Source organism: Helianthus annuus, chromosome 17 (assembly GCF_002127325.2).
Source record: "Helianthus annuus cultivar XRQ/B chromosome 17, HanXRQr2.0-SUNRISE, whole genome shotgun sequence".
NCBI lineage: Eukaryota > Viridiplantae > Streptophyta > Magnoliopsida > Asterales > Asteraceae > Helianthus > Helianthus annuus.
The window spans coordinates 1,264,897-1,291,142 of NC_035449.2; the positions used below are offsets into that span (position 1 = coordinate 1,264,897).

A 26,246-nucleotide genomic window follows, 5' to 3' on the forward strand; every position below is an offset into this window, starting at 1 on the left:
CAATAATCTACTTTACAATTGAACATTCGCCCCATGAGAGAGTGAGATGATGACTACCTTGTACAACATCTACTCCAAAACCTTTAAATCATTCATGTAGTTATCTCAACAATGGAAGTGCTACCTAAAGAATGGATCAGATTTATTAGATGCTATTGAACTAATAAAACAAATATTAAAAGTTCAAAATTCAAATTACAAAAGAAAAAAAAATGCAGAACTGTTATCCCATGGTTGCTAAGACGTTCCCTGAGCCCTCATGCCATAGTTAATAAAGTACAATAAAAAACAAAAACATTATAACGTTGATTATTAATAAAAAAATATTACAACACTTTGTTTATATATACAAAAATGAAGCAAAGTCATTCATCACAAACTTGTATCAGCCCATAATAAAATAAAGACACATACCCGTGTTAAACGCGGTTTCAACAAAAAAAAAAACTAATTATTTATTTTCAACTTTAATATTCTGTAAAAACAAAATAAAATACAAAGTGTCATGTTATATAAATTAGTGACAAAGTGGAAATAACTAACATTTATGTAACTAAATGGAAAATTAATATGAAAGAACATACAATAATAAAAAATCTAGTTGATTTAGTGAAAGTCTTAGCCCAAATACAAAAAACAAAAACCGGCCCAACTCTACTACAATTACAACTATTCCTAATTCTAAAACCTAAAGGCTAACTAAGGCCCATGACAGATACCCAACGAACCAAATTGGCCCAAGACAACAAAAACTACAGACACAATGACTTCCAATGCCTATATTATTCGAATTAACTTTGGTGTGCAAAATGCTTGTGAAATACTTGTTAGTCTAAGAATCCTTCCTACTGATCATATCTTCAGGCCACTTTCCAAGCTTGTTACTGATGTATAAAGCCCAACGTATTCTAAACGAAGGCTTGATGATTACCTCTGGCCCATTCTATCAAAGCCCACTGGCACCTACCATATATATTACGATGGGCTACATAAATGCCAATACCATTAATGGGCCTATCTTTATTGTTCCCATCCTGAACATTTATCACAAGGCCATCATCCTCATTATTCTCAGACCAAGGAGCTGATGATTACCTAAAATCCCATTCATATCTGCAGAGTTAACCATAAGTGTCAAAACCAAACCAAACCAAATGGTTAAACATAATAAAATTCGAATTATTAATCCTAGCAAAGCAAGAAACCAAATGAAAAAAGAAAGAGTCCTACAGGAATCAGAACAAAAATAGATGACTACCCATAACAATAATCCTTCCTAAATCCAACTTTAACTAAATGTTATTATGCGATGCATATTTTCTTTTATTAAGATATCCAAATTATTTGACCTTATACGTGCCTTAAGGTGTAATGCTGGGTGACCAAGACCTTCACGCCACCATCACCATGCCCAATGGTTGTGACCAAGGTGTGGCCCTCCTTGGGGTGACCCGGTCATGGCTTGACCACAACACCACCACCAATTTGCCTTTTTATGAACTTTAATCCAATAAAAACAACCAAAAGCACCACCCCAATCTCACCCACTACATCTTCCCATTACACATCTTTTTTACTCAAACCCACTAAGTCACCATCCGCAAACTCAAAAGTAACTTATCTAATAAACATACACTCGTCACGTATTAGTAAAAACCCATATAATAATAAAATGTATTATAGTAAGAAAAACAAAATTTAATGAAAAGGTTTCCCATTTGATGTAATTCATATACGTATGCATTCAAATAGCTTTTTAATCAAATCTTGATAGTTAAGACATACTGAATTGTTATTAAAAAAGGTTTATATTTAGACATAAAGTGTTTTGGGTAAATTCGACCATTCCAAAAAAATGACCCATTAAACATAACCATCCCACACAAAAAATATAAATAAATAAATCACCTTTAATGGATCAGGTCTTGTAATTCTATCTGAACCAGAAGAACCGTTATGGTATGCATTACTCATTACCATCTAATGCATCAGGTCTTGTAATTCTATCTTCAATATTCTCTTCATTATCATCTGATGTTATCATCTCACCAAACACCACACATGGTAGCATATTGTTTGGGCTGGTTTCATTGTGGTGGCCACCAGCAGCATCTGGTGTATCAGGCTGAATGCCACACTCATCATTTTCTCTGTTGTGGTTTCCAATTGGCATCCCCATGTCACCAGAGTCGACGTGTGGAAGATAGGGCAGTAGGACTCTACATTACAATAAAGATAATTAAAAATAGCATGTTAACACAAACTATAATTGAATAAATGAAAATTAAGCTACATGCTTAAAATAATAAATCAAACATATTAGAATCAAATTGCAGCATCATCAAGGAGAATACTTTTACCAAAGGCCCATGAACTCCACATAGTGCTTTGAACTACTTTTAATAAAGTGGCTGGTTACAATCCACTGCTAAAACACAAAGAAAGTAGCATTAGGGAATTTTGGTAGATTTTAAATAACTAATACTACTTTTATCCAGAAGATAAATTTGCAACATATAAGTTTAGAAAACAATTAGCATCTCATTCCTCAACAAAGACACATCCTTGGAGCAGTATTATACAAAAGATTGGATTCCAGCAGCTTCCTATTTTAATCAAATTAACATCAATCATAACGATTGATTAACAAAAAAAAAATAATTTTGAGTTGCAATTTATCAACATAATTGGATATAGAAAATAGAAAAGATTAAGAAACTCGAACTTACCACTCTGATTCCAGCAAAACTCGAGTACCCGTTGAAAGCGGGCAAACCAATTTTGTTAAATTAGGGCCCCAATGTGTTTGCAGACAGAGGGCTAGTTGGGAATCTAGGAGGTCAAAAAAGGTACATGCGTAGGCAGATTTGGGAGTGAGAAGGATTTCATTAATAAAAGATCGATATAGGGTTGGAATCCAGGAGGTGGCGTTCTTTGAAGATAAAAGTGAAACAGAGCATAGCTACTCATACCCAACTCACATATGGAAAAAAATAGGAATAACAAAACCAGAAGCAATTCTAAGAAACATATGTTCACCTGTTTTCCCTTAATTCCACTTATATTTCATGTTCTCTAATAATGATTATCTAAACCATATAAAGATCACCGTCGTAAAAACCTCTGAGAAACCACCTTAAATCAAATAACAAAAACAAATTAAATTACACAATGGAAGAACACCACTTAAATAAGATGAGTAGAAAATGATGGAATTTCACCTCTAATGTTTTGGGTAGGACCCACGAACATGTTTACCTGGAGCATAGCAAGTAGCATCAACTGCGTATGCTGCATCAAAGCTAATATCAGAAAACTGCATCTTCGTTAAATCAACCTGTGAGTATGCTGCATCAAATGTGAGTATGCTGCATCAAAATGTGAGTATAAACTATGCCCAGAATGATCTTTTTTCTATTTGCAGAGCAACCCCATTCATTAAAGTATTAAAGCACATACCTCACCTATATATTCAGCTTGATGGGAAGGATTTAAATCCAAAGGCAAATTTGACTCCAAACATAATTGGCAAACTGGCAAGCGATCAGAATATGGTTTGCGTCCTATTAGTTCCCAACACCACAGATGGAGCAAACTGAACTGCCAAAAAGAAATAGCTCTATACTCCAGTGGCACTTTATCTGGGATTCTAGCCGAAGGATCTTCTAGCATAAGCTAAATGGATGCTCACATGATCTCTCCAGTGGCGTGTCTCACGATAAAATAAAACATACAAAGACATGTTGTTAGACTAAAGCAACTATTTACATCTAGATACGAACCTGAACCTATTCTGGCAACGCTTGACCATTTCCTTTTAAATTTATTTTTTTATACCAGCATGTAAAGCCTCATGTATTACACGGGCTTAATAAAATAAATATACTCAATAATTATAAAACGCTTTTGTGGATAAGATACTGTTGATTTTTTAGTTAAAATTTTAAATTTGAATATGAAAGTAATATATTAGTAAACTTAATACATAAACCGAAAGTTAATAACAAACCCAACCAGAACTACTCTCTTTTGCTAATTTAGAGGCTTGAATCCCCATCGCAAGACCAATATCAGCCTATAAGTTACAAAAAAAATATTAAAAAAATGTAATAAACTAATTTCGAAATATGAAAAGCTCAAAACATATAGTAGTGAAGAGTTATAATTACCTCATGTAAAGCAGGGGCGTCATTTGTTCCATCGCCAGTAACAACAACAACATGTCCTCTCTTCCTCAGTGCTTGCACCAGTATACTCTCTGTATGAGATCCAACCTGGCCTAGCTTGTACGACCACGCCGATGAACAAAAACTTCTGAAGACCGTGGAAGCACAAAATAAAGTACTTGATTATAAAACACAAGATCCAAATTGGAAAAAACCGGAAAATAATTTATACCTAATAGAAGAAGACAAACCAGGAACATGAGGTCCGTGAATAGAAATAAATACCAGTGGCTACTAAAATTATATAAAAAAAAGAATTAAAAAATTATATAAGAAATGTGACTGTGAAAACACAAGTTCCCGACTATAACTTTGATGTTCAAGTTACGTTCAAAACCTGTATAAATACGCCTCTCGACCACTTCAGGATGCTATTGATGGATGGATGCTTTCTCTTTGAGCCCTAAAAAATATTGTAAAAATTTGAGAAAAGACATACAAAAGATAAATAATAGAGGATCAAAAAGTATATACATGCTAATGCATATGCAATACCTGAAATTTAGACATCTTTTCTTTGTAATTTTCCTAAGTGGACTGCAAATGAAGATCATCATCAAATAAGATTAATTTAAAAATTCAACCAATTTTTTCCATTTATAAAAAATTAACTAAGAGAACATAGTATGACCTGAAACAAATACAAAATAATTTGATCAACATTTGATGCAAAAAACAAAAAGGGGTACTACCATAGAAACGTATCATTTTAAACCATCTTGACTGGAGCAACAAAAGATGTTGGTTTGATCAAATAGCAGGAACAAAAACATGCAATGTTATTCAAAAAACCAAAAAAACTTGAAACCTAACCAGCAAATTATTTAACTTGTTTGATCACTTCAAGCATTTCAGATATCCAAAAGATCATAACATCTCGAAGCTTAGATATAACCCTGTCAACGGTAAAAGTGTGTTAACTGTCATCTTCGACTCAAATTTGCAGAAATTAGCGTCCCTTAAGATGTTCTAATTCGTAGGGAATAAACTCTAGCATTAATATTCACAACAAAATACTCTTTTCACCTCAAAGATAGTCCATCAAAATACAATTGCAATTGCCCTCGTCACAGGCTCTCTGATAAATGACAACCACAAAAGACATTACCATCCACTAAACTGGGTTACAATTGTTTTCATATAATAAACAATTAGGCTTGCAACAAAATGAGTTGAATTATTCCTACAAGTCATACATAAAACCAAATAAAAAAGAATATAATGAAGTCCACACAGGAAATTAGTGCACTAACTAATAAAACCATGCCAAAGTGCTTGAGCAGAAACCATAAACAATAAAAGTCTAGACATGTAATAGCATATTTTGTACAGTGACATCAGATGCACCCAATACATAACATTTATTTGTTCAAGTTTAGATTTTGAACAAATTCCATCTACCTCCAACTTTAAGGCAAAACCCTAAATTCACCAGCTCCATCGTGTTCGTCGGCGAAGCAATAGGTGTCACTGTCATATAAAGCATAAATCCATCATCATTTCTCTGCCAAAATTGATGGTCGTCGGCGTCCTCTAGCGATCGGCGACGATGATGATGATCCCATATCTCTTTCTGTAGAGAAAAACGCCTGAACCAGTTAGGTTTTAAGAGAGAGAATGGAAACTTGATTGTCTCTATTAACAATTCCCCAAAAGGAAAAAACGTTTTGCACTGTAAAGATCGCGATTAGGGCTTGCGACAGTTAGATGAAGAAGAAAAAGAAAATCTTTGAATATGATTACCAACATCAGTTAGATTCTTCATTGAAAATAATCCATGGATCCAAGTTTGATTTAAAGAGAATGTAGTGAAGCTAAAGAGAAACGGTTGAAAGAATGATTTAGGGTTTGGAATGAAGCGTGAGAAAGAAGATGGGAGTCAGAAGCAAATATAAAGGATCCAAAATTAAAAGCCCAACCCAACCCGTAGTCTTCTGGATCCCGCGTCCAAATTTGTGTAGTTTATGTAGTATAGATTCCCTCCTAAACCGTCCAAAACAACTTGCCACATCAGCAAAAATGGCCAAATTCAAATGCCACCTAGCCCACATCACATCTCATTTATATATATATATATAGATATAGATAAATATACTTAAGTACTATTCACATGTGTTTGTAATTGTAATATACTTAATTAATTAATTAATTAATTAATTAATTAATTAATTAATAATTAATTAATAATTAATTAATTAATAATTAATTAATAATTAATTAATGTAATATAGTTAATATTTAACGGATTTACTTGACAGGTGGAAAACGTAAAGCAGAGATGTTTGCCAAACCCTTTCAACTATTCCATGTTTTTTTTTTTGAGTGAATTGCAAGTTTTGTTCTTTATCTTTAGGCCATTTTGCAAGTTTTGTCCTTTATGTTTAAATTTGACGAGTTTTGTCCTTTATGTTTAAAAATCAAGCACGTTTTACCCTTTGGGCCTTAAAAATCAAGCACGTTTTGTCCTTTATGTTTAAAAATCAAGCACGTTTTGTCCTTTATGTTTAAAAAATCAAGCACGTTTTGTCCTTAAAAATCAAGCACGTTTTGCCCCAAAGGGTAAAACGTGCTTGATTTTCAAACATAAAGGACAAAACTCGTCAAATTTAAACATAAAGGACAAAACTTGCAAAATGGCCTAAAGATAAAGGACAAAACTTGCAATTCACTCTTTTTTTTTTTGATAAAAAAAAAATTATGATTGATAAAAAGTCGAACTGAATATTGGACGCAACGACACTGTGAGTTTTCATTTGAGCTGAAGACATTTCTTTTCATTGAAATAATATCGAAATCCGCAACGACACTGTGAGTTTTCATTTAAGCTGAAGACATTGCTTTTCATTGAAATAATATCTATCGGTTGTTGAATTAATTTTTGTTTTTTGTTTATAGCAGATCAATCCGCACCCCTGTGTTTCTTGTTTGGCATGGTTTGTCATTGTAATATAGTGAAAATTTAACGGCTTTACTAGACAGGTGGAAAACGTAAAGGCGTAAAGCAAAGATGCTTGCCAAACCCTTTAAACTATTCCGTGTTAGGAGAATATGATTTCCGCAACGACACTGTGAGTTTTCATTTGAGCCGAAGACATTGCTTTTCATTGAAATAATATCGGTTGTTGATTTTTTTTTTTGTTTTTTTACGTATTGCAGATCAATCCGCACCCCTGTGTTTCTTGTTTGGCATGGTTCATTTAAATCGTAATTTTTTTTGTTCCTCTTTTAGGGAAATACTCACTCTAATCCAACAAAGGTTGTTCCTTTTTAGGGAAATATTCACTCTAATCCAACAAAGGAACAGCTGGTTAATGCAGTCCACAAACACCTTTTGAGCCGTGTCGTAACCACCCATGTTGATCCATTACCCAACCCGTTGGCGGTCATGTTTTCTTGCCATAGAAAGTAAGAGAAATGGAAGCCATAATGGAGTTCATCAATGCAGCTAAGAGGCGAAAATCCGGAAGAAACCATAGAGACCAAAGTCTTGGTCATCCCAGTTGTGTGTGCGTGTTGTTTTTGTACATATTCCAGTCATCCTAACCAATTAACCAACTTTTAATGGTAGACAAATTAACCTGAGATAGACAAGCTTGTTTCTTGGGTTTAAATTATTTTTGAAAAAAAAATAATAAACTGCATTTTACATTTTTACTAAGCATAAACCCTATAATCAACAAGTGTTTCTTAAAGCAATTCATCATGTTAAAGCTCGTTTCAAACAACAATATCATCCTGTATATATGATGGAAATAACATCCAACAATATGTACTAATAAAGTCGCAATATGTATCCATTTTTGGTAGGAAAAACTCATTATTATGCTTCATGTATATATCATCCTGTATATATGACGGCAAACGCTATCTAAACAATTACTAAAATTTATTAAACGGTTGTTCGATTTTACAAAAAAAAAAAAAAAAAAAAAAACCATATTTACGGCTCGTATAACAATATACGGCCCGTATACAAATGTTAATAATTCAAAAACCTCAGAAAATCTCACCAAGAAAACACCTCGTGCCGTATAACATTATATTGCTCGTATACAAATGTATACGACTCGTATAATATTATACGGCCCGTATACAGGTTAAACAAAAAAAAACATTCCAATGCATTTATTTCTGTGCAATCACATCTTATACAGGTCGTATAACTTTATACGGCCTGTATACATCTAGGAATATGAAAATAGGTACGTGAGAATAGAAACCCCCAATAAAAATTGTTCTATCTCTAAACATATACACTCTTTCTATTCTCTCTCTCTACACCGACACCACCGCCCACCTCTATCTCTCTCAATGGTCAGATCCTACTCCCTCCCCTATCACCATCTGATTTTCTTGATTTCAAACCTGTCCCATCGTTCAGTTGAATGCAATAACGGTGAGGGTGGTTAAAGATGAAGCACAGTAAGATGAAGGACAATGACCACTACTAGATAAAGGACGAAAACTGTAATTTACTCTTAATACAGTAATAATTATGATTAAAATATGTATTTATTGATAAATAAAAATTATATAAATAATAGACTCGTTTAAACTCGTAAACCGACTTAAACTCGATAAATGAAGCTCTGGCTTTAAACAAGCATATGTATTACTTCTTACTTCTCCAAGAAGGCATGAACAATAACCTATAATCTAGAGCATGTTACAAACGATAAAAATTTACACTTTTCTATAACTTACCACATGGTAAATTTCGTGGGGTCTTGCATCATACCAACTAAAAGTCAAACAACAAAGAGAAAGAAATTGAAGCAAAAAAACTTATGCAAATATATATAAAAAAAAAAGTACTGACAGTTTTTATAATGAAATTGGCTTTACTTTTAATCGTAGTTAATTACCAAATAAACGTTTACGAAAATTACAACATTAAATGTGTTTCTAGTTTCACAAAAAAAAAAAAAAAAAAAAAAAATCAAAAACTTCCAAGAAAAGAAAAAATAAAAAGTAAAAATATAAACATTCAAACTTTAAAGTAGCGCACAAAAATAATTTAAATAAAACTGATGTAACACTTTAGATAAGTCTTGTATTATATTTGATCTTCAAAAGAGATTATACATCAAGGTGGGGATATGATAGGAAGTTTATTTCGGTAGGAAGCATAGGAAGCAATCATAACCGTCCAATTGCACAATCTACGGTCTAGATCAAAATCAAATTAAAAACTGTCATTTAAACACGCTCTCCGGGCTTTCAAGGGTATTATCGTCAAATTCCAAAATAACCGTCGTTGAATATACACAGAAACGCTTCGAAAAAAAGTTCATTATGTTTTACACTTCCATTGAACGATCACACACATACATAAATTTGAGAAAATCATACTCCATTGAAGTTTATGGCGTCGTCGAGAGATAATTTGAAGGTTTACCTTTGACTTACTGAAAAGAAATCCGTCTCTGAAAACCCTAAATCATCAAAGAAGCCAAAAACATCAACAGCTGAAGAGAACATAGATCAACAAGTAAATATTAGCAGAAAATCAACAATGAAACAACAAAGTAGTAGAAAACGCAAAGAGATTTCAGATAATGGTAATTTTATAAGCGAAATGGAAGCCATAATGGAGTTCATCAATGCAGCCAAGAGGCGAAAATCTGGAAGAAACCATAGAGACCGAAGTTGATCCTGGTCATCCTAGTTGTGTGTGCGTGTTGTTTGTGTACATACTCTTATTTTCCTAACCGATTAGCGCAACTCTTAATTGTAGACGGATTAACCGATGCAGAAAAGCTTGTTTCTTGGCTTTAAATTACCTCACCTTCATCTTTAACCCTGTAATATCCAGCCAGGTTCTAGTTTCGTTTATATCTAATAGTTTCTTGTTACATATATTTTTCTCTTTTGGGGTGGGTGGGGTGGGGGTTGCATTTAGTCATACTTTAGCATTAATAAATGGAACTTCTTTAATACCTTCTGTTATCCGGGGAGGACCACATTTGTCCCCAAATGCTCCAAACAATTATTGGAAATTATAAACGTATAAATTAAGCAACTTATTTATGTATACATGTGTTGTACTTTTAGTTTTGGGAGTTTTTTAAAAAAAAAATTAGAATTTTCCTTTTTAACCCTAAAGTATCAATCTTTGACAATTTTAGTTTAAGGTTTTAATCTTTGATAATTTAACCCCTTTGATTAATTTGATTTCACTTCTAATTCAAAAGTTTCCAGCTTATACAATTTAACCCCTTTGATTAATTTGGACTCTCACTTCTAATTCAAAAATTTCCATCTTTTACGATTTAACCACTTTGATTTTTTTTACTTTTAACCTAAAGCTTTTCAACTTTTGCAACTTTGACCCCATATACTTTTCATCTATCGCAAGTTTTGTGTTTAACGTTTCGTTCTATATTTTCCGAGTTAACATGCCATAACGTGGGTGTGGAGTTCAACATTTTTTCTTCTACTTTATCCTGTTTGACAGGCCCGTCACAACGCGTCTATTTTTCTCCGTTTGATAGGTCTGTTGCAATGCGTGGGTCATAGATCGGCTCAGTTATTATTTTCTATATTTTACACACAGGCTCGCGGTCATGTAAGAAACATTTGCCTTTCATCTAATATGATATATAACTAACGCATTCCGCCACATTGCGGCGGATGGTAATTCTAGTTATTATATAAATACAATAAAAGAGAATAAATGATAAAAGGACCCAAGAACTAAAGAGAGAAGGAGAAGTGAGGTGGTGGTTTGCCTAATTGAAATTGAAAGAGACTAATAATAAAACAAAATATAGTAAACCATTCATTTATGATCTTGGCGGTAAGGTTTTACTTCCGTTTAAATTCATAAGTTTTTTTTTTCCTACATTTTGGTGCTGTTTGTTTTTTCTGAGGGAAAAGGTTTGCAGTCTGCGGACCACATCTGTAGGAGAATAGGTGGACCAAATGTCTGCAGTCTGCAAGGAGAAGAGAGTTTGTTTTTTATATATATAAAAACATCTTCTCACACTAAACACACCCACAACACACACCATCTCTCTGATCTCTCTCTCTCTCTCTCTGCCTCCCTCTACCAGCACAACCACCGTCCACCTCCACCACAACCAACCACCACCACTTCAGCCACCACCCACCCCGTCGCAACCACCACCACCACTTAACACTCACCACCACCATCTCCTCCTTCCTCCCCCACCAGCCCCGTCGCAACCACCAAGCACCACCGCCACCACGAAGCCAAACACCACCACTTCAGCCGTCGTCAACCAACATAAAAACGAAACCCTAATTTCACCATGGCTTCGATTTGGGGGTTTCTGAAGAGAGAGAGAGATCGAGGGAGAAGAGAACGGTGGTGGTTATGATTGACGGCCATGGCTTCGATTTGGGGGTTTCTGAAGAGAGAGAGAGAGAGATCGACGGTAGGATTGACGGTGGTGGTTATGATTTCAGAGGTGGAGGTGGTGATTGTTGAAGGTGGAGGTGATGGGTGTCGGAGGTGTGATGGTGGCAGCGAATGGAGGTGTCGGAGGAGGTGGAGGTTGTGGTGCAGGTGGTGGCGGATGGAGTGTCTGGCGGATTTGGGGATTGACGGTGAGAAGAGGGAGAAGTGAGAAGAGGGAGAAGAGGTGTGCAGACCTTAGAAGACAAGGTTCAATGTCTTTTTGAAACAGTGGTCTCGCAGACCTTTTTTAATGAAAGGTCTGCGAGAAAACAAACAAGCTGTAGACCCTTATGTCTGCGCGTGGTCTGCGCGGCGCAGACATAAGAGGTTCTAAAGTGCTTCTAGCAAAAAACAAACACCACCTCTGTTGTTGAGTAATACCTTCGGTCTTTAGAGTGGATTTCCATTTGTTATTAATGCTCAATTTTTTGAAAAGCCAATTTTGTCCACGGTTACATTAGTGGAGACTTTCCAGAATGTCACCCACTCAATCATTTTGAATTATTGAATTTTTCTCATTCATAGTTAATGTTAACTAGAAGATTCACCCGCGCGCGTTGCGCCGCGGCCAACGAAATTGACATGTTGTTGATCAGATTCACATTTACAATGTGTTAAATATGTTTTTGTCGATTAAGTCTGTATTACTATCTTATACAAATAAGTAATTCACAAAATAAGCTCAATACAATTAATGGTATCATAATTACCACGTTACATGACTTGTATCCATATAAATAACCTATCGTATTAAGCTCCGCGCGTTGCGGCGGGGGCGTAAAACCGTGACAAATAGCACCAATGCCACACTATAGCCAACGACCACCAACATTGAAGTTGCGGCGTCTTAACGTGGAAAAATTAGACCAACATATAAAACATAGAAAATAATAACTAACTCGATTTAGGACTCGCGCGTTGTGACGAACTTATTAAACAGGAAAAAAATAGACGATGTAAACACATTGTACCACACGTGCGTTACCCTATGTTAACTCACAAAATTTAGAACGAAGCGTATAACAAAACGTAAAATCGTTGAACCACACACACACCGTGTTAAGTCGCAAAATTTAGATCTAAACGTAAAATGAAAAATGTTGCAAAATATGAACAACATAGGGGATCAAAGTTGAAAGTAAAAAGGTTGTGAGGTTAAATTGGAAAAACTAAAAACTTTTGGGTTAAAACTATAAAATCAAGTAGTTTTGGGTTTAAAGTGAAACATCATTTAAAAAAAACCCCAAAACATGGGGTACAACACTGAATGTCTCAACTTGTTGTAAACTTATATTATGTAAATAACTACCAATGTACAATCACCTAGACTAACCATATAAAGAACTAAAACATAAAGCATTATTTAAGCAAGATGTACAACTCTTAGCTGCATACTTATGTTACAAAATAATATGTAAATAAACTACACGTGGCTGGCTAAGGAAAAGTACAAACACAATATAAATAATATGAAAATACAACAAAACAAAGAAAAAAAAACCTCAATGACCAACAAATAAACAATACAAGAAAACCAAAAATACACCTAAAGCATAAAGTACAAATCAACCATCCATAAACATGTTACAAAATGATAATATATAATGCGTCCAAAACATTATAAGGTCGAACGTTCATTAGACTGGCTCCAATGCAACGGCCTGCATTTACCACATGCATCCTAATCAATACTGCCACATCAGTTTTTTACCCATCCTTCCCACATGCACTCTCTCTCCTCTATTTAACTCCAACCCATCGGTTAGGCTTTTTTTTTTTAACTGAAAATTAGTTTTTAAAATAATAGACCCACCTTCTCTCTCTGCACTTCAGTGCACTTCCCTACGTACAAACCCCTTACTTTATTGCCCACCCAAATGCATCCTTCATAAGTGCACATGCCACATCATTAAATGCAACCCCCCAAATTGAAGCGTTGAAGGCAATTTTATAAACTAATTATCTCTCATATCCACAACTAATATAGAATTTTTCTCGCGAGTCAAGTGTGGAAACTTTCAAAATGTTCTATGACATTATTCACATAAAAATTGTAAAAATAATACATACCTAGGTCCATTATTTGACATGTGGGTATTTGGATGAAAATAGAAACAATAAATTACACTTAACTCCTTTAACTATATATATTTTTTTGAACTTCAGAATTCTATGATTCCCTTTAAGTAAATGTACGCCAAGAAGGCAAGAACCTTGCTTCAAAGGAGACCAAGTGGGCTAAGAACCTAAATAGACAATGCTCAGCCCAATCAACAACATGAGCCTCGTCAAAACAAACGAATTACAAGCATTTACGAATGATCTTACATTAGCATGAAATGATTTAACGAATATAATGTGAATATATATTGTTTCACATATATAATGATTTAAGAACGATTCTTATTGATATATCAAGCATGTACATGATTCAATTAACGTAAAAACTAGAAATGCTACATTTATGATATTGGTCATACTAGGGTTTAATTCTTAAGGTTTTTTTTTTTTTTTAATTTTGCCTATACTCTATTGTTCACCCACAAGTTGATATTGGTCATACTAGGGTTTAATTCTTAAGGTTTTTTTTTTTTTTTTTTTTTTTTTTTTTTTTTTTTTAAATTTTGCCTATACTCTATTGTTCACCCATAAGTAACACGTTCGGTCCATTTGTAATTAATCCTCAACTTAAAAAAAGGCAATTTTACCATATATTTATAAATACGAAAATAAAATATAGAAAGTAAATATATGTTAAGTCAAGTCATCATTATTTGTAAAAAAACTTAGATTACATTTAACTTTTAGTTAACGATATAAAGCATAAACCTATAATATGTTAAAGCTCATTTCAAACAGTATGTACTTAAAAAGTAGCAATATGTACAAGCCACTGAAGCTGCCAAAAATCCGCCCTGTTTGGTAGGAGAAACTCATGGTATGATTATTGTACATCTTTTTTATGCTCTAAAAGCTCAGATAAGGCAGTTCTCATCTTTTCTACAGAAACCGGTTTCACTACAACTGCATCCACACCAACTCTCAATAAGTTTTCCTTTGCAGATCTATCAGTGTTGCTCGTAAGTGTGATTATGAGCGGCTTTTCATGGCGTTTTGGGAACCTATCGTGTACTAGCCTTGCGGCATTGTAACTCTCGGTTCCAGGTAACGAGACATCCATGATAACCACCTTGTGGTCTTTGGTTATAACCTGTAAGCACTCTTCACCTGAGCTAACCACGGTTACATCACAACCAAGGTGCACAAGAAGGCCCCTGGTTGCTGTTCTGCTAACCCTGCATTATATATACATATGTATGTAAAATAAATATGTATGGATGGATAAAGAGATGGTTGGATGGATCAGGATATGAGATAGGACTAACCCGTTATCATCGACGACTAGAACTTTGACTCCTGGAAAACTAGTTTGACCAAGTTTTGGTTGTAGTCTCATATGAGGCAGTCGGGATTCATTTAAACGTGCAGGATATTCAAGTTTTACATAAAAGATTGCGGTAGATCCCTTCCCAACACCTTCACTTTCAATCCATATATTACCTTCCATAAGATTCACGAATCTGTAACAACATAACACATAATATATTTATTCTTAACCAATAACTACAAATTTGAGTTTTTTATGACATTCTAACAATAACTAAATGATAATCACCTTTTACAAATGGCAAGGCCAAGTCCACTGCCACTTGGATTTCTACTTGCTGTCGATTGGCTTTCGGCAAATTTCGTGAACAGTTTAGGAGTGTCTTGTTGGCTGATTCCAATTCCCGTGTCTTTCACCTAAATATAAGACTGTGGTTAAGAACCGAACCCGAGACATTATACATTAATATTGAAATTTTAAGGTTTTAGCGGAAAACGAACCTGAACGCGCATATAGAAATTATTATCACCAGGAAGTGGAAAAAAGTCGGGAGCTCGTGGGTCCCTCAAAGAATCTGGTTTTGCGATGATAGCAGAAATCGAAATGCTGCCCTCGTTTGTGAATTTAACAGCATTCCCGACAATATTTAGAATTATTTGCATAAGTCTCTTCTCGTCACCAACTGCATACTCTGGCAGATCTGAAGAAAGGCTCGATGTTACATACAACCTTTTCACCGATGCGACAGGCTTTATTAAGTTTAGAACCTCCTTGAAGAGAAAATGAAGGTTAAAAGTTGCGGAATCGAGTTCAAGGCTACCGTCTTCTAGTCTAGAAAGATCTAATACGCCATTTATTAAGGTAGCGAGCAAATTACTGCTTTTGAGAATGGTCTCAACCATGAGCCGTTGCTCGGGTGTCAAATCGGTTTCTTGTAGTAATGATGAAAGTGCGATAATTGAATGCATTGGAGTTCTCATTTCATGGTTCATAACCGCAAGGAAACTGTTACGTGCACGCACAGCTGTCTCGGCTTCTCGTCTTGCGTGATCAAGTGCCACGTTTTGCTCCATTAGCAAATCCCGGGCCCGCATGGATTCTTCTAGAATTGCAGCATGTGAAAGAGCCACAGCCACCTAAACAATAAGATAAAACAAAAATGATGACGCGATACCTGACGTCTAAAAACTGTTAACTTATATACTCTACAAAGCTTGCAGGTTTCTATGAGGGAAAATGAAGAGTATTAGAAACTAGGTTGCAAACGAACCAAACGTTTGGTGAACAGTTCGTGAATTGTACGGCGGGAAGTTCGTTTGTGTTTGTTCGTTTATTAAACAAACGGATATGAACAAGAAATTTCGTTCATTTTGTTAAATGAACGAACGTGAACAGAGGCCATATTCGTTCACTTATGTCCGTGAACGTTCGTTAACGTGTTCATTTGTGTGTAGTTTTTATATTTTATTTAAATACTTCAAAATTCCGACAAATAAAATATTTAATAAGTGTTAGTGTATTATATATTCTGTTCATGACCGTTTGTTTGTGTTCGTTTGTTTCCATTTGTGTTCATAAACATTAGTTTGTGCTCATTTTTGTTCATCGACGTTCGATTTCGTTCGTTGCCTAAAATTAATATTAATAAAAACAAACATAAACGAACACGAACAAGTTCATTTCCTTAACAAACGAAAACGAACATAAAACCTCGTTCGCTAAGTGTTCATGAACAGTTCGTGAACACATACATTTCTTAACAAACGAACACGAACAAGGTCTTGTTTGTGTTCGTTCAGTACGTTTGCAGCCCAATTAGAAACAATATCAGTTTGAATTAAATCAAGAAAAGCCAAAAATGCGCAGACCTGATCAGCAACAACTTCGACAAGCTCCAACTCATGAACATGCCACTGTCTCGCACTATCAGACGGAAGCATCAAAACCATTAGCGCATAACGTTTTGTCGAAAGTTCCGGCCAGTCATAGATTTGAAAATTATTAAGATGTAGAAGCGGGACCCTCACGGCAACAACCTCCCCTAGAATAAATTTACCAGAAGCCGGGCGTAATCTAGCAACAGGACTATTAGGAGAGATCTTAACCGCACGATCCGTGCTAAAAACTTGATTAATCACAGGAGATTGAATCGGGACCGTAAACCCTACAGGGTTTTGTTGGTGAAGAGTGTACGAAAGTTGAAGCTCTAAACCGCTTCGTGTCGGCATCCAAAGAGCACATTCTTCTAGCCCTAATGTTCTTCCCAATTCAACAAGTGTAGTTTTTAAAATCGTATGTCTGTTAAGAGTGCTTCTGATTTCGTGAGTCAGCATTCTAACATGTCTGCCGGTTTCTTCTTGCGTTCGAATGATACCCATTTCACGATCCAGCTCAGCAGCTTTATTTTTTAAGAATAATTCCCGAGTTTTCACACTAAGTAGATCGGGAATAATGTGAACTAACATAAGTGCGGTTGCACATGAGACGGCAGCGGTTAAGACTTTGGCGGTTGTCATAACAATAGCTACTGTTGGTGTATACACGTCAAAGGTCCATAAGTTAATGAGATGTGTAGCTCCACATAGAACAATAAAAGCACCAAACTGAACAAGTACCCATCTATACGGAAAAACTGCCGACTTTTTAACAAAGTATATTAACTCCAGTGGGATGGAGAAATAAGCAAGAGCGATAAAAAAATCCGATATATACTGATATTTCATCAGCAGTTCATCAGCTGGCCATTGTGGCTCGAAGCATATGCAATCCATTGTTAATGGACCACTACCTAGAAGTAAACCAATTACATGAAAAAGCAAACGGTATAAGTTAATAACTAAAAAACAATAAAATCCACTTCATTAAACAACAAATAACTAAATGAACACACTTGATTCAAGCTTCAGTTCTTCATCTCGACGACGACAATGTCAGACTGCTTTCCTGTAAAACGATGATATGATGGAAATGATAAATGGTTCCGTTTGTATGTTTTGTTTTCTGTAAACAGATTTTGAGGATAAAAATTAAAAAGAATTCATATTGAAACAGTTATTGCATAAAGAAGGTGGATGGGGCATTATATCATCGTTCCCGAAATTTCATATGTGTGCGAAAATGGCGAAGCAACCGCGGCAAACCAAACAAAGGTATTAGAAATGAGAATTGATAATCACAGGTCATACTCATCATCAGAAACAACATAATCTCCACATATACCTAATTAATTAAAATGGCAGCTTGTAACCAGAGTCAACATTTAATTTAGGGCACCAACAAAAACAAACTTAACAATTTACAAAATTACAAACTTCAAACTCTGATGGTGAAAATCAACCCTCAAGAAAACATTTTGATTACCTGATGAAGCATGAAATTGGGATGAAAATCCTGTGAAATTGTTGGTTGCAGCACTCAGTTGAGTGAAGACGACAGATTTTGGAGTAGTGATGAGCTTTTATTCATTCGACAACCTTACCTTTCTATCTTTGGTTTCCTCCAAACTCTCGCACGTTTGGACAACAAAATCTTGCCTTCATGGACGACAACACAACAGGGTTTCACGGTATCTTGTATCCGTTTCTATATATACATTTGACTGACATGACGATATTATTATCATTAAGCTTTTTAAAATGCGTGTCCACATCCAATTGATACATCGACTGCCCATAGTATAACGATAATGCCCATAGCATAACGATAACGATAAAGTAATGAACCGAACCAATATCGAACAAAATTCTACTATTAACATTATTTTTACCCTTACGTCTACGTTTCTATTTAAAATTTGTGAAAAATTGGGCCGCTTTGTCGCGAAACGCGGTGTAGCCCACTAGTTATTATTATTATTATTATTATTATTATTATTATTATTATTATTATTAATTAATATTAAAATTTTAAATATTAAAACTAATTTATTTAATTTAAAAATAGTACGAAACCAATTTTAAATGCAAACCACGAAAATAGAGGTGTAAATAAACTAAGCTCGGCAACCACTGAAATATTGATATATGTAATCTACCGTATAATACAATAATATATAATATATAGAATAGACTCTTTTAAGCTTGCGAGCCGACTTGAACTCGGTAAGTGAAGCTCAGGCTTTAAACAAGCATATTTTTAGGATCGAACCCATCTAAGCTCGAATTGAATCGAGCTTTTAGCGAGCTAATCTCAAACAACTCACGAGAGATTTGGCTCGTTTACGCCCCTATACGAAAACATATAGACTTATGTATAGAAGCTTGATAGATACAATGATAGTTGCCGACTTCACAGTTTAAAAAAAATACACTTACTTATAATTCTTATAACTAATTTGTACGTTCAATGAATCACTATAGATCATAAGGCATGAACAAAAACTTATAATTGAAAATTTCACCCCTTTGTAATGCTTCTTCATGAAGGCATGAACAAAAACTTATAATCTAGAGCATGTTACAAACAATAAAAATCTAGGCTTTTGTATAACTTCCCACATGGTTAGTTTCGTGGGGTCTTGCATCAAAGGAACTAAAAGTCAAACAAAAAAGAGAAAGAAATTGAAGCACAAAAACTTATGTAAATATATATAAAATAATATTACGGTTTTTTTTTTAAATTTAATTGGCTATACTTTTATGTTGGCAAATATGTTACACTTTAAAGGACCCGTTTGTACAATTTCATAATAAGAAAACCCTGCTAACATTCATCAAAGAAACCGTTAAATCTTTGACCGACCTAACAAAAACCTGCCTGAAGCTTCTCCTAACCAGACCAATTCGTCTTTACCATTCCAGCTTGCCGCAACTATAGCCCCTGTACATCTTTTCCATTCCAACATTTCTACCTCAAACACTAGGGTTTTCTTCCATTTACGCTTCCATTCTTTGCCACGGTTATGCCATCTCACACGATCAACCACTTTGCACAATTTTTTATGTTCTAGACTAAGGGGTAATTTTTAAAACACTAACGAATTTACCCAATACCCGACGGGTAAATACCCGACAAATATCCAACAAGTAATAGGCTAGGTATGTGACAGAATTTTACAACCGAGTATGAGTGTATGACTACATTTTGGTGGCCACCCCAAATTTGGCGAGTTTCAGTCGGTGCCGAACAAGGGGGAATGGTGTTCCCGTACAGGGTCGGGCACCAAAATCCTACAACGATTACCATACCGTTCTTTCTTATGGTACCGACACTCAGTATAGTTTACAATACCAAATTTTAATACAACTATGTATTTTCACCGTCCTGTTCATAATCATACCCAAAACTTATATGGTGACGATAAATAAGAAGGGTGATAACAGGTCCCGTATCAAACACCCCAGCTAATATCAAATTCTTTAGTAGGAGCCCGTTATAGTCGAAGATAAACAGCCCAACATAATCTCCTCCGGACAACATTTAGCATTGGCAATCGACCCGAGTCGGATTCGGGTCCGGGTCCGCCGTTCTAAAAAAACTCAGTGACTCAGTGAGTTGTATTTATAACCAAAAATCCACCTTTGTAACCCTGCAGTTCATCTGCCCTTCTCATACGCAACACAATCAAATCTTCATCTTCTCCACTCTACACACACACTAATTCTCGGATTCCATCTGCGATTATCAGATCCGATCATGGGTCACGGTATGTCCTCAATCTACTTATTAAAAACCCCACAATCCTACGATCATCGCACCACTATTCTGATAAAGAATGCAAAAAGATTATACCCAATATGAAAAAAAAAACTAATCTTTTCAGTATAACTCTTTTGATTATCCGATTGTTCACAGGTGAGAACAGTGGGAGACCTCATAAGAGGAACAAATATTCATCCAAGGTTATTATTTTTACAATTTTACTATTATCATTACATTTTAGTCTATAGGATTAGGTCATTGTTCAATTGAATTTAGTGTATACTTGTTATTGAACTATACGAACATTGGGTAAGTTTGATATTTCATAATGATCCAGAGATTAGGGTTTAAGTATGTGTTATTATGTAGGAGGATCATAAAGCTGCAGCTTTTGATGATGAAGAAGCATATTATGTTGAGGACTTTAATGATGATGATCGAGATGGTATTTTGTTAAATAGTTAGTAAATAATATGGGTGTTTCTTTGTTTGTATTGGGTTGATCGGAATGAGCGGTTTTGGATTTGTTTTAGGTGATGGAGAAGGAAAGAAGAGAGATTTTACAAAGCTGGAACTTAAACCAGATCATGCCAATCGCCCGTTATGGGCGTGTGCGGATGGACGGATCTTTCTTGAGACGTTTTCGCCGTTGTATAAACAAGCATATGATTTTCTTATTGCTATCGCAGAACCTGTCTGCAGGTTATACATTTTCACATCTTGCTAATATTTAATATTGTCTTGTGACTCTTGTTAATAGGGGTGTAAACAAGCCCAGAGGCTCGAGAGCTACTTGTGATCGGCTCGGTTAAAAGCTCCAACGAGCCGAGCCTTAACGAGCCCGAGCTCGAGCCTGAAATACAAAGCTTGTTTAGGCTCGCGAGCCTAAACGAGCCCATACAAAATTTTAATTTTTTTGTATATAATATATTAATAATGATGATAACATTGATGAGCCGAGCTAGGGCCGAGCTTTGGCTCGTTTAAGCGATGTTGAAGTGAGCTCGAGCCGAGCTTTTAGCTCGTTTAAGGTTGTTCTCAAAATAGTTCGAGCCGAGTTGAGCCGAGCTCGAGCTCGAGCTTCATAACAACCTAACGAGCCGAGCTCGAGCCTGGTCGAGCTCGGGCTCGGCCCGGCTCGTTTACACCCCTACTTGTTAATGTACGTTTAAGATCTTTTGGGCTTGTGTTTGTACTTGCAGGCCTGAATCGATGCATGAGTACAACCTCACTCCGCACTCACTTTATGCCGCCGTATCTGTCGGTTTAGAAACCGAAACAATCATTGCTGTTTTGAACAAGCTTTCGAAAACCAAGCTTCCAAAAGAGATGATTGAGTTTATTCACGCTTCTACAGCAAATTACGGGAAAGTAAAGCTTGTACTTAAGAAGAATCGATACTTAGTTGAATCTCCATTCCCTGAGGCAAGACAGCTCGTCTTTTTTTTTTTTCATTTTTGTATCTACATAGCTTATGTTGTTATCTGATTATTATTTTCTTATTTGATCCATTCTTTGCAGGTATTGAAGAGATTGTTAAGTGATGAAGTGATATCGCGAGCGAGGATTTTTAACGAGGGAGGAGATGGATTCAATGTTAGTAGAGCGATTGGTGAAATTGAAGGTACACATGACGAGTTGCTAAATGAAGCACAGCTGGCGGCTGTAGCTGAAGAAAAAGAAGCTCATTCTTTTGAAATTGATCCTTCTCAGGTATACTTCTACGTCTCTTTGACTTTAGTACTTTGACCCGTCTTGTAAAAACAATTGTTTAATCTGTAAAGTTTATCTTCTTGACAGGTGGAAAATGTAAAGCAGAGATGCTTGCCAAATGCTTTAAACTATCCCATGTTGGAAGAATATGATTTCCGCAATGACACTGTGAGTTTTCATTTAAGCCGACATTGCTTTTCATTGAAATAATATCGGTTGCTGATTTTTTTAATTTTTTTTTTTGTTTTTTTACGTATTGCAGATCAATCCAGACCTTGAGATGGAACTAAAACCGCAAGCACAACCACGGCCTTATCAAGAAAAGAGTCTTAGCAAGATGTTTGGAAACGGTATTAAACTAATAATCTAAACTTTCGAACATGTTGGACCTGTTGGACCCGTTTGACCTGTCTGACCCGCTTGCAGGCAGAGCAAGATCTGGCATCATCGTCTTACCCTGTGGTGCCGGAAAGTCATTAGTGGGTGTTTCTGCAGCCTGCAGAATAAAGAAAAGTTGTCTCTGTTTAGCAACGAATGCTGTGTCGGTTGACCAATGGGCCTTTCAGTTCAAACTATGGTCAAACATTCGGGATGAAAACATTTGTCGTTTTACATCCGATAGCAAAGAAAGATTTCGTGGAAACGCTGGAGTTGTTGTGACGACCTATAACATGGTTGCTTTTGGCGGGAAACGATCTGAAGAATCCGAAAAGATCATCGAGGAAATACGAAACCGAGAATGGGGTTTGCTACTCATGGACGAGGTGCACGTGGTTCCTGCACACATGTTTCGTAAAGTCATTAGCATCACTAAATCTCATTGCAAGCTTGGGCTTACTGCTACACTTGTTAGAGAGGACGAAAGAATTACGGATTTGAATTTTCTTATCGGTCCGAAGTTGTATGAAGCAAATTGGTTGGATTTAGTCAAGGGCGGATTCATCGCAAACGTACAATGTGCCGAAGTGTGGTGTCCGATGACCAAAGAGTTTTTTGCTGAATATTTAAAGAAGGAAAATTCTAAGAAGAAACAGGTATCGTCACATTTGCACTCTTAATGTGTGTCTTGTTCTTATTGAACATATATCTAATAATTGTTTATGTTTTGCTTTAAATCGCAGGCTCTATATGTGATGAACCCTAACAAGTTTAGAGCTTGCGAATTTCTTATTAGATTTCATGAGCAGCAACGTGGCGATAAGATAATTGTTTTTGCCGACAATCTTTTCGCACTCACTGAATACGCAATGAAACTTCGCAAACCGATGATTTATGGTGCCACAAGGTTTATTCTAGCTTTTAGTTCCAAAATAAATAATATGTATGTCTTGCATGTATGTGTGTTAACGGAGAAATGTTATATTTCATGTGCAGTCATATTGAAAGAACAAAGATACTAGAGGCTTTCAAGACTAGCAAGGAAGTCAACACTGTTTTCCTCTCGAAGGTACGACCCCAAAATGTCATTTTTGTAAAGAAACGAGTATTTTGGATGTTTGTATCAGTTAATGTTGAAATCACTACGTAGGTTGGTGATAATTCGATCGATATTCCTGAAGCAAATGTGATTATTCAAATTTCATCACATGCTGGTTCAAGGCGTCAAGAAGCCCAACGTCTCGGACGTATTCTCAGGGCAAAGGTACTTTCGTTTTTTTTTTCTCTTTAACTTATGATTTTCTATCATAATTTTTTGTGAACTAATAATTATTGACATTTTTAATGTTGTTGAGTATAGGGTCGTCTCCAGGATAGAATGGCGGGAGGAAAAGAGGAATACAACGCCTTTTTCTACTCGCTAGTATCTACAGATACACAGGTACTATTATTAAGTGTTAATTACTAGGGGTAGGGATCCTGTACATTAATCCATAAGTGTGAGAAGTGTATTATAACACTATATAACACCATATAAACATCGTATAACAATATGTAACACCATATAACACTATGTAACACTATATGACACTATATAACAATATATAACACTATACATCTATCATAGACATGCTATCAGACAAACTATAGTGTTATATTTGTTATATAGTGTTATATGGTGTTATATGGTGTTACATATTGTTATACGGTGTTTGTATGGTGTTATATAGTGTTATAATACACTTCTCACACTTCTGGATTAATGTACAGGATCCTCAATCTAATTTCTAGTATACCGATCAATATTTGCTAATTTACGTTGATAATGCAGGAAATGTATTACTCAACTAAAAGGCAGCAGTTTCTAATCGATCAGGGTTACAGTTTTAAGGTAATACGTTTGTTTTACTCTTCTAGTGTCATTTATATTTTTCAAAATCTATATAGCTTTTCAAAGGGCCCACAAACAGATAGGGCCCACAAAATGACGATAAACATTTTGATCAACAGGTGATTACAAGTTTGCCTCCATCAGATGCAGGGTCAGAGTTGAGCTATCATCGTTTAGAAGATCAACTTTCTCTTCTTGGAAAGGTTTTACATATAAACTTTCTCTATCTTATGGTGGGTTCGGATCGGAACGGAACGGTTATTTACTGATTGCGTCTATGACAGGTGTTAAGTGCTGGAGATGATAAATTAGGTTTGGAAATACTGGAAGATGATACAGATGACATAGCACTTCAAAAGGCGCGTGCACGTCGCCTCATGGGTTCCATGAGTGCCATGTCAGGAGCTAAAGGGATGGTCTATCATGAGTTCAGGTAAGTCTTAGTTTCCCTAGCAAATGCTTCTTTAGAACACCACCGGTAGACTAGAGTGGCATTTAATTTTGTTGACCTTTTGTTTTCACAGGACTGGACAGAAAGGAGGCTTCGGAAAGAGCAAGCCGAAGGATCCAGCAAAACGACATCAACTGTTCAAAAAGCGTTTTGTATGACCTGTTTGTTACAATCAAATATGTCCCGAGGCTTGTTTTGTTTTGTTGTTTGACGAGTGCTTCTGTACGACAAAACCAATTTATATGACTTGATACCTACAGGAAATTAAACTTATACAAGTAACTTTTTTTTTTTGTGTGGTGTTTTGTTTTTTCTTGCAACAAGTTCATTTTCTCCCCAGATTGTAGGATTTTGCGTCATTATAATTTTCTCCCCTGTTAATTGTTGACAGGCGGTGTCCTTTACTAGGTATTTTGTTGCAAGTTTAGTCCTTTACCTAGGTATTTTGTTGCAAGTTTAGTCCTTTACACCCGACAATTAACAGGGTTTTTTTAACTGGGTTGGGTGTAAGGGACTAAACTTGCAACAAAATACCTAGTAAAGGACACCGCCTGTCAATATTCGTTAAAAAGGACACCGCCTGAAAGATGGTATAAAGATAAAGGACAAAACTTGTAATTTTTCCTTATCAAAACAATTAATATGATGCATATGCTATGCTACAAAGTATGTTATGCAGAGCGGAAATACAACACATGAACAGAGAAAAGTCTCAAAAAATTGATATGTTACGTAATGATGATAATATTACATGAGTCCCTTTTATAGAAAAATACTAAACTTTGTAGTTACTATAATCTTCTTCATTGATGGAATCGGATCCATAACCAGTGAAATTCGGCTCGTTAAGACTTAGCCTTGCTCCTGGCTTAAAATTCGGCCCACGAGCCGTTTTTGTAGCGTTTTCCTTTGTAAGCTGGCTCAAGTAAAAGTTTCTCTAACTTTTAAACCAGTTCGAGCCTGTACAAAATGAAAAAGATACAACACATAAAACAGAGTATAATGCATGAACAGTCCCTGTGGTTTGGTAAAATTTCACATTTAATCCCCACCATTTCAAAGTTACATGTATGCTCCCTGTGGTTTGCTCAGTTGTTACTCGGATAGTCCCTTTAGTGGTTTATCGGTACCATAAA

The 26,246-nt window shown here is 35.6% G+C and overlaps 2 protein-coding genes and 1 non-coding gene across 37 annotated transcripts; 1 reads left to right on the plus strand and 2 right to left on the minus strand.

Annotated features, from left to right (window-relative positions):
- Window positions 1–550: 550 nt before the first annotated feature.
- LOC110926318 lies at window positions 551–6,152 on the minus strand. Of its 33 annotated transcripts, XR_002585126.2 has the most exons (14): window positions 5,970–6,130; window positions 5,628–5,799; window positions 5,253–5,304; window positions 5,040–5,122; window positions 4,722–4,763; window positions 4,564–4,629; window positions 4,399–4,460; window positions 4,170–4,314; window positions 3,465–4,075; window positions 3,222–3,348; window positions 2,730–3,135; window positions 2,361–2,425; window positions 1,909–2,219; window positions 551–1,113 (listed from the first exon to the last, which is right to left on the minus strand). It is a non-coding gene; the product is annotated as an uncharacterized LOC110926318 (transcript). The 33 variants fall into 33 exon arrangements; XR_002585138.2 differs by lacking the exons at window positions 5,040–5,122; window positions 5,253–5,304 and having other exon boundaries at window positions 2,730–2,832; window positions 3,040–3,135; window positions 3,259–3,348; XR_002585125.2 differs by lacking the exons at window positions 5,040–5,122; window positions 5,253–5,304 and having other exon boundaries at window positions 2,730–2,832; window positions 3,040–3,135.
- An 8,332-nt stretch (window positions 6,153–14,484) lies between these two features.
- Window positions 14,485–18,680, minus strand: LOC110921500 (ethylene receptor). Of its 3 annotated transcripts, none has more exons than XM_022165835.2 (7): window positions 18,398–18,680; window positions 17,928–17,980; window positions 16,906–17,825; window positions 15,538–16,173; window positions 15,326–15,453; window positions 15,036–15,230; window positions 14,485–14,945 (listed from the first exon to the last, which is right to left on the minus strand). In XM_022165835.2, the coding sequence occupies exons 3-7, from the start codon at window positions 17,806–17,808 to the stop codon at window positions 14,594–14,596; spliced, it is 2,214 nt and encodes a 737-aa protein (XP_022021527.1). In that variant the 5' UTR covers window positions 17,809–17,825; window positions 17,928–17,980; window positions 18,398–18,680; the 3' UTR covers window positions 14,485–14,593. The 3 variants fall into 3 exon arrangements, with proteins under 3 accessions (XP_022021527.1, XP_022021528.1, XP_035842487.1); XM_022165836.2 differs by having other exon boundaries at window positions 17,928–18,037; window positions 18,398–18,637; XM_035986594.1 differs by lacking the exon at window positions 17,928–17,980 and having other exon boundaries at window positions 18,398–18,637.
- Window positions 18,681–20,379: 1,699 nt separating this feature from the next.
- On the plus strand, window positions 20,380–25,404 carry LOC110923316 (general transcription and DNA repair factor IIH helicase subunit XPB1). The gene is made up of 17 exons (XM_022167444.2): window positions 20,380–20,681; window positions 20,831–20,877; window positions 21,047–21,122; window positions 21,211–21,379; window positions 21,880–22,102; window positions 22,199–22,390; window positions 22,478–22,558; window positions 22,653–22,740; window positions 22,817–23,424; window positions 23,512–23,675; window positions 23,765–23,837; window positions 23,919–24,032; window positions 24,129–24,209; window positions 24,600–24,659; window positions 24,779–24,862; window positions 24,944–25,092; window positions 25,184–25,404. The coding sequence occupies exons 1-17, from the start codon at window positions 20,672–20,674 to the stop codon at window positions 25,266–25,268; spliced, it is 2,304 nt and encodes a 767-aa protein (XP_022023136.1). The 5' UTR covers window positions 20,380–20,671; the 3' UTR covers window positions 25,269–25,404.
- The last annotated feature ends 842 nt before the right edge of the window (window positions 25,405–26,246 follow it).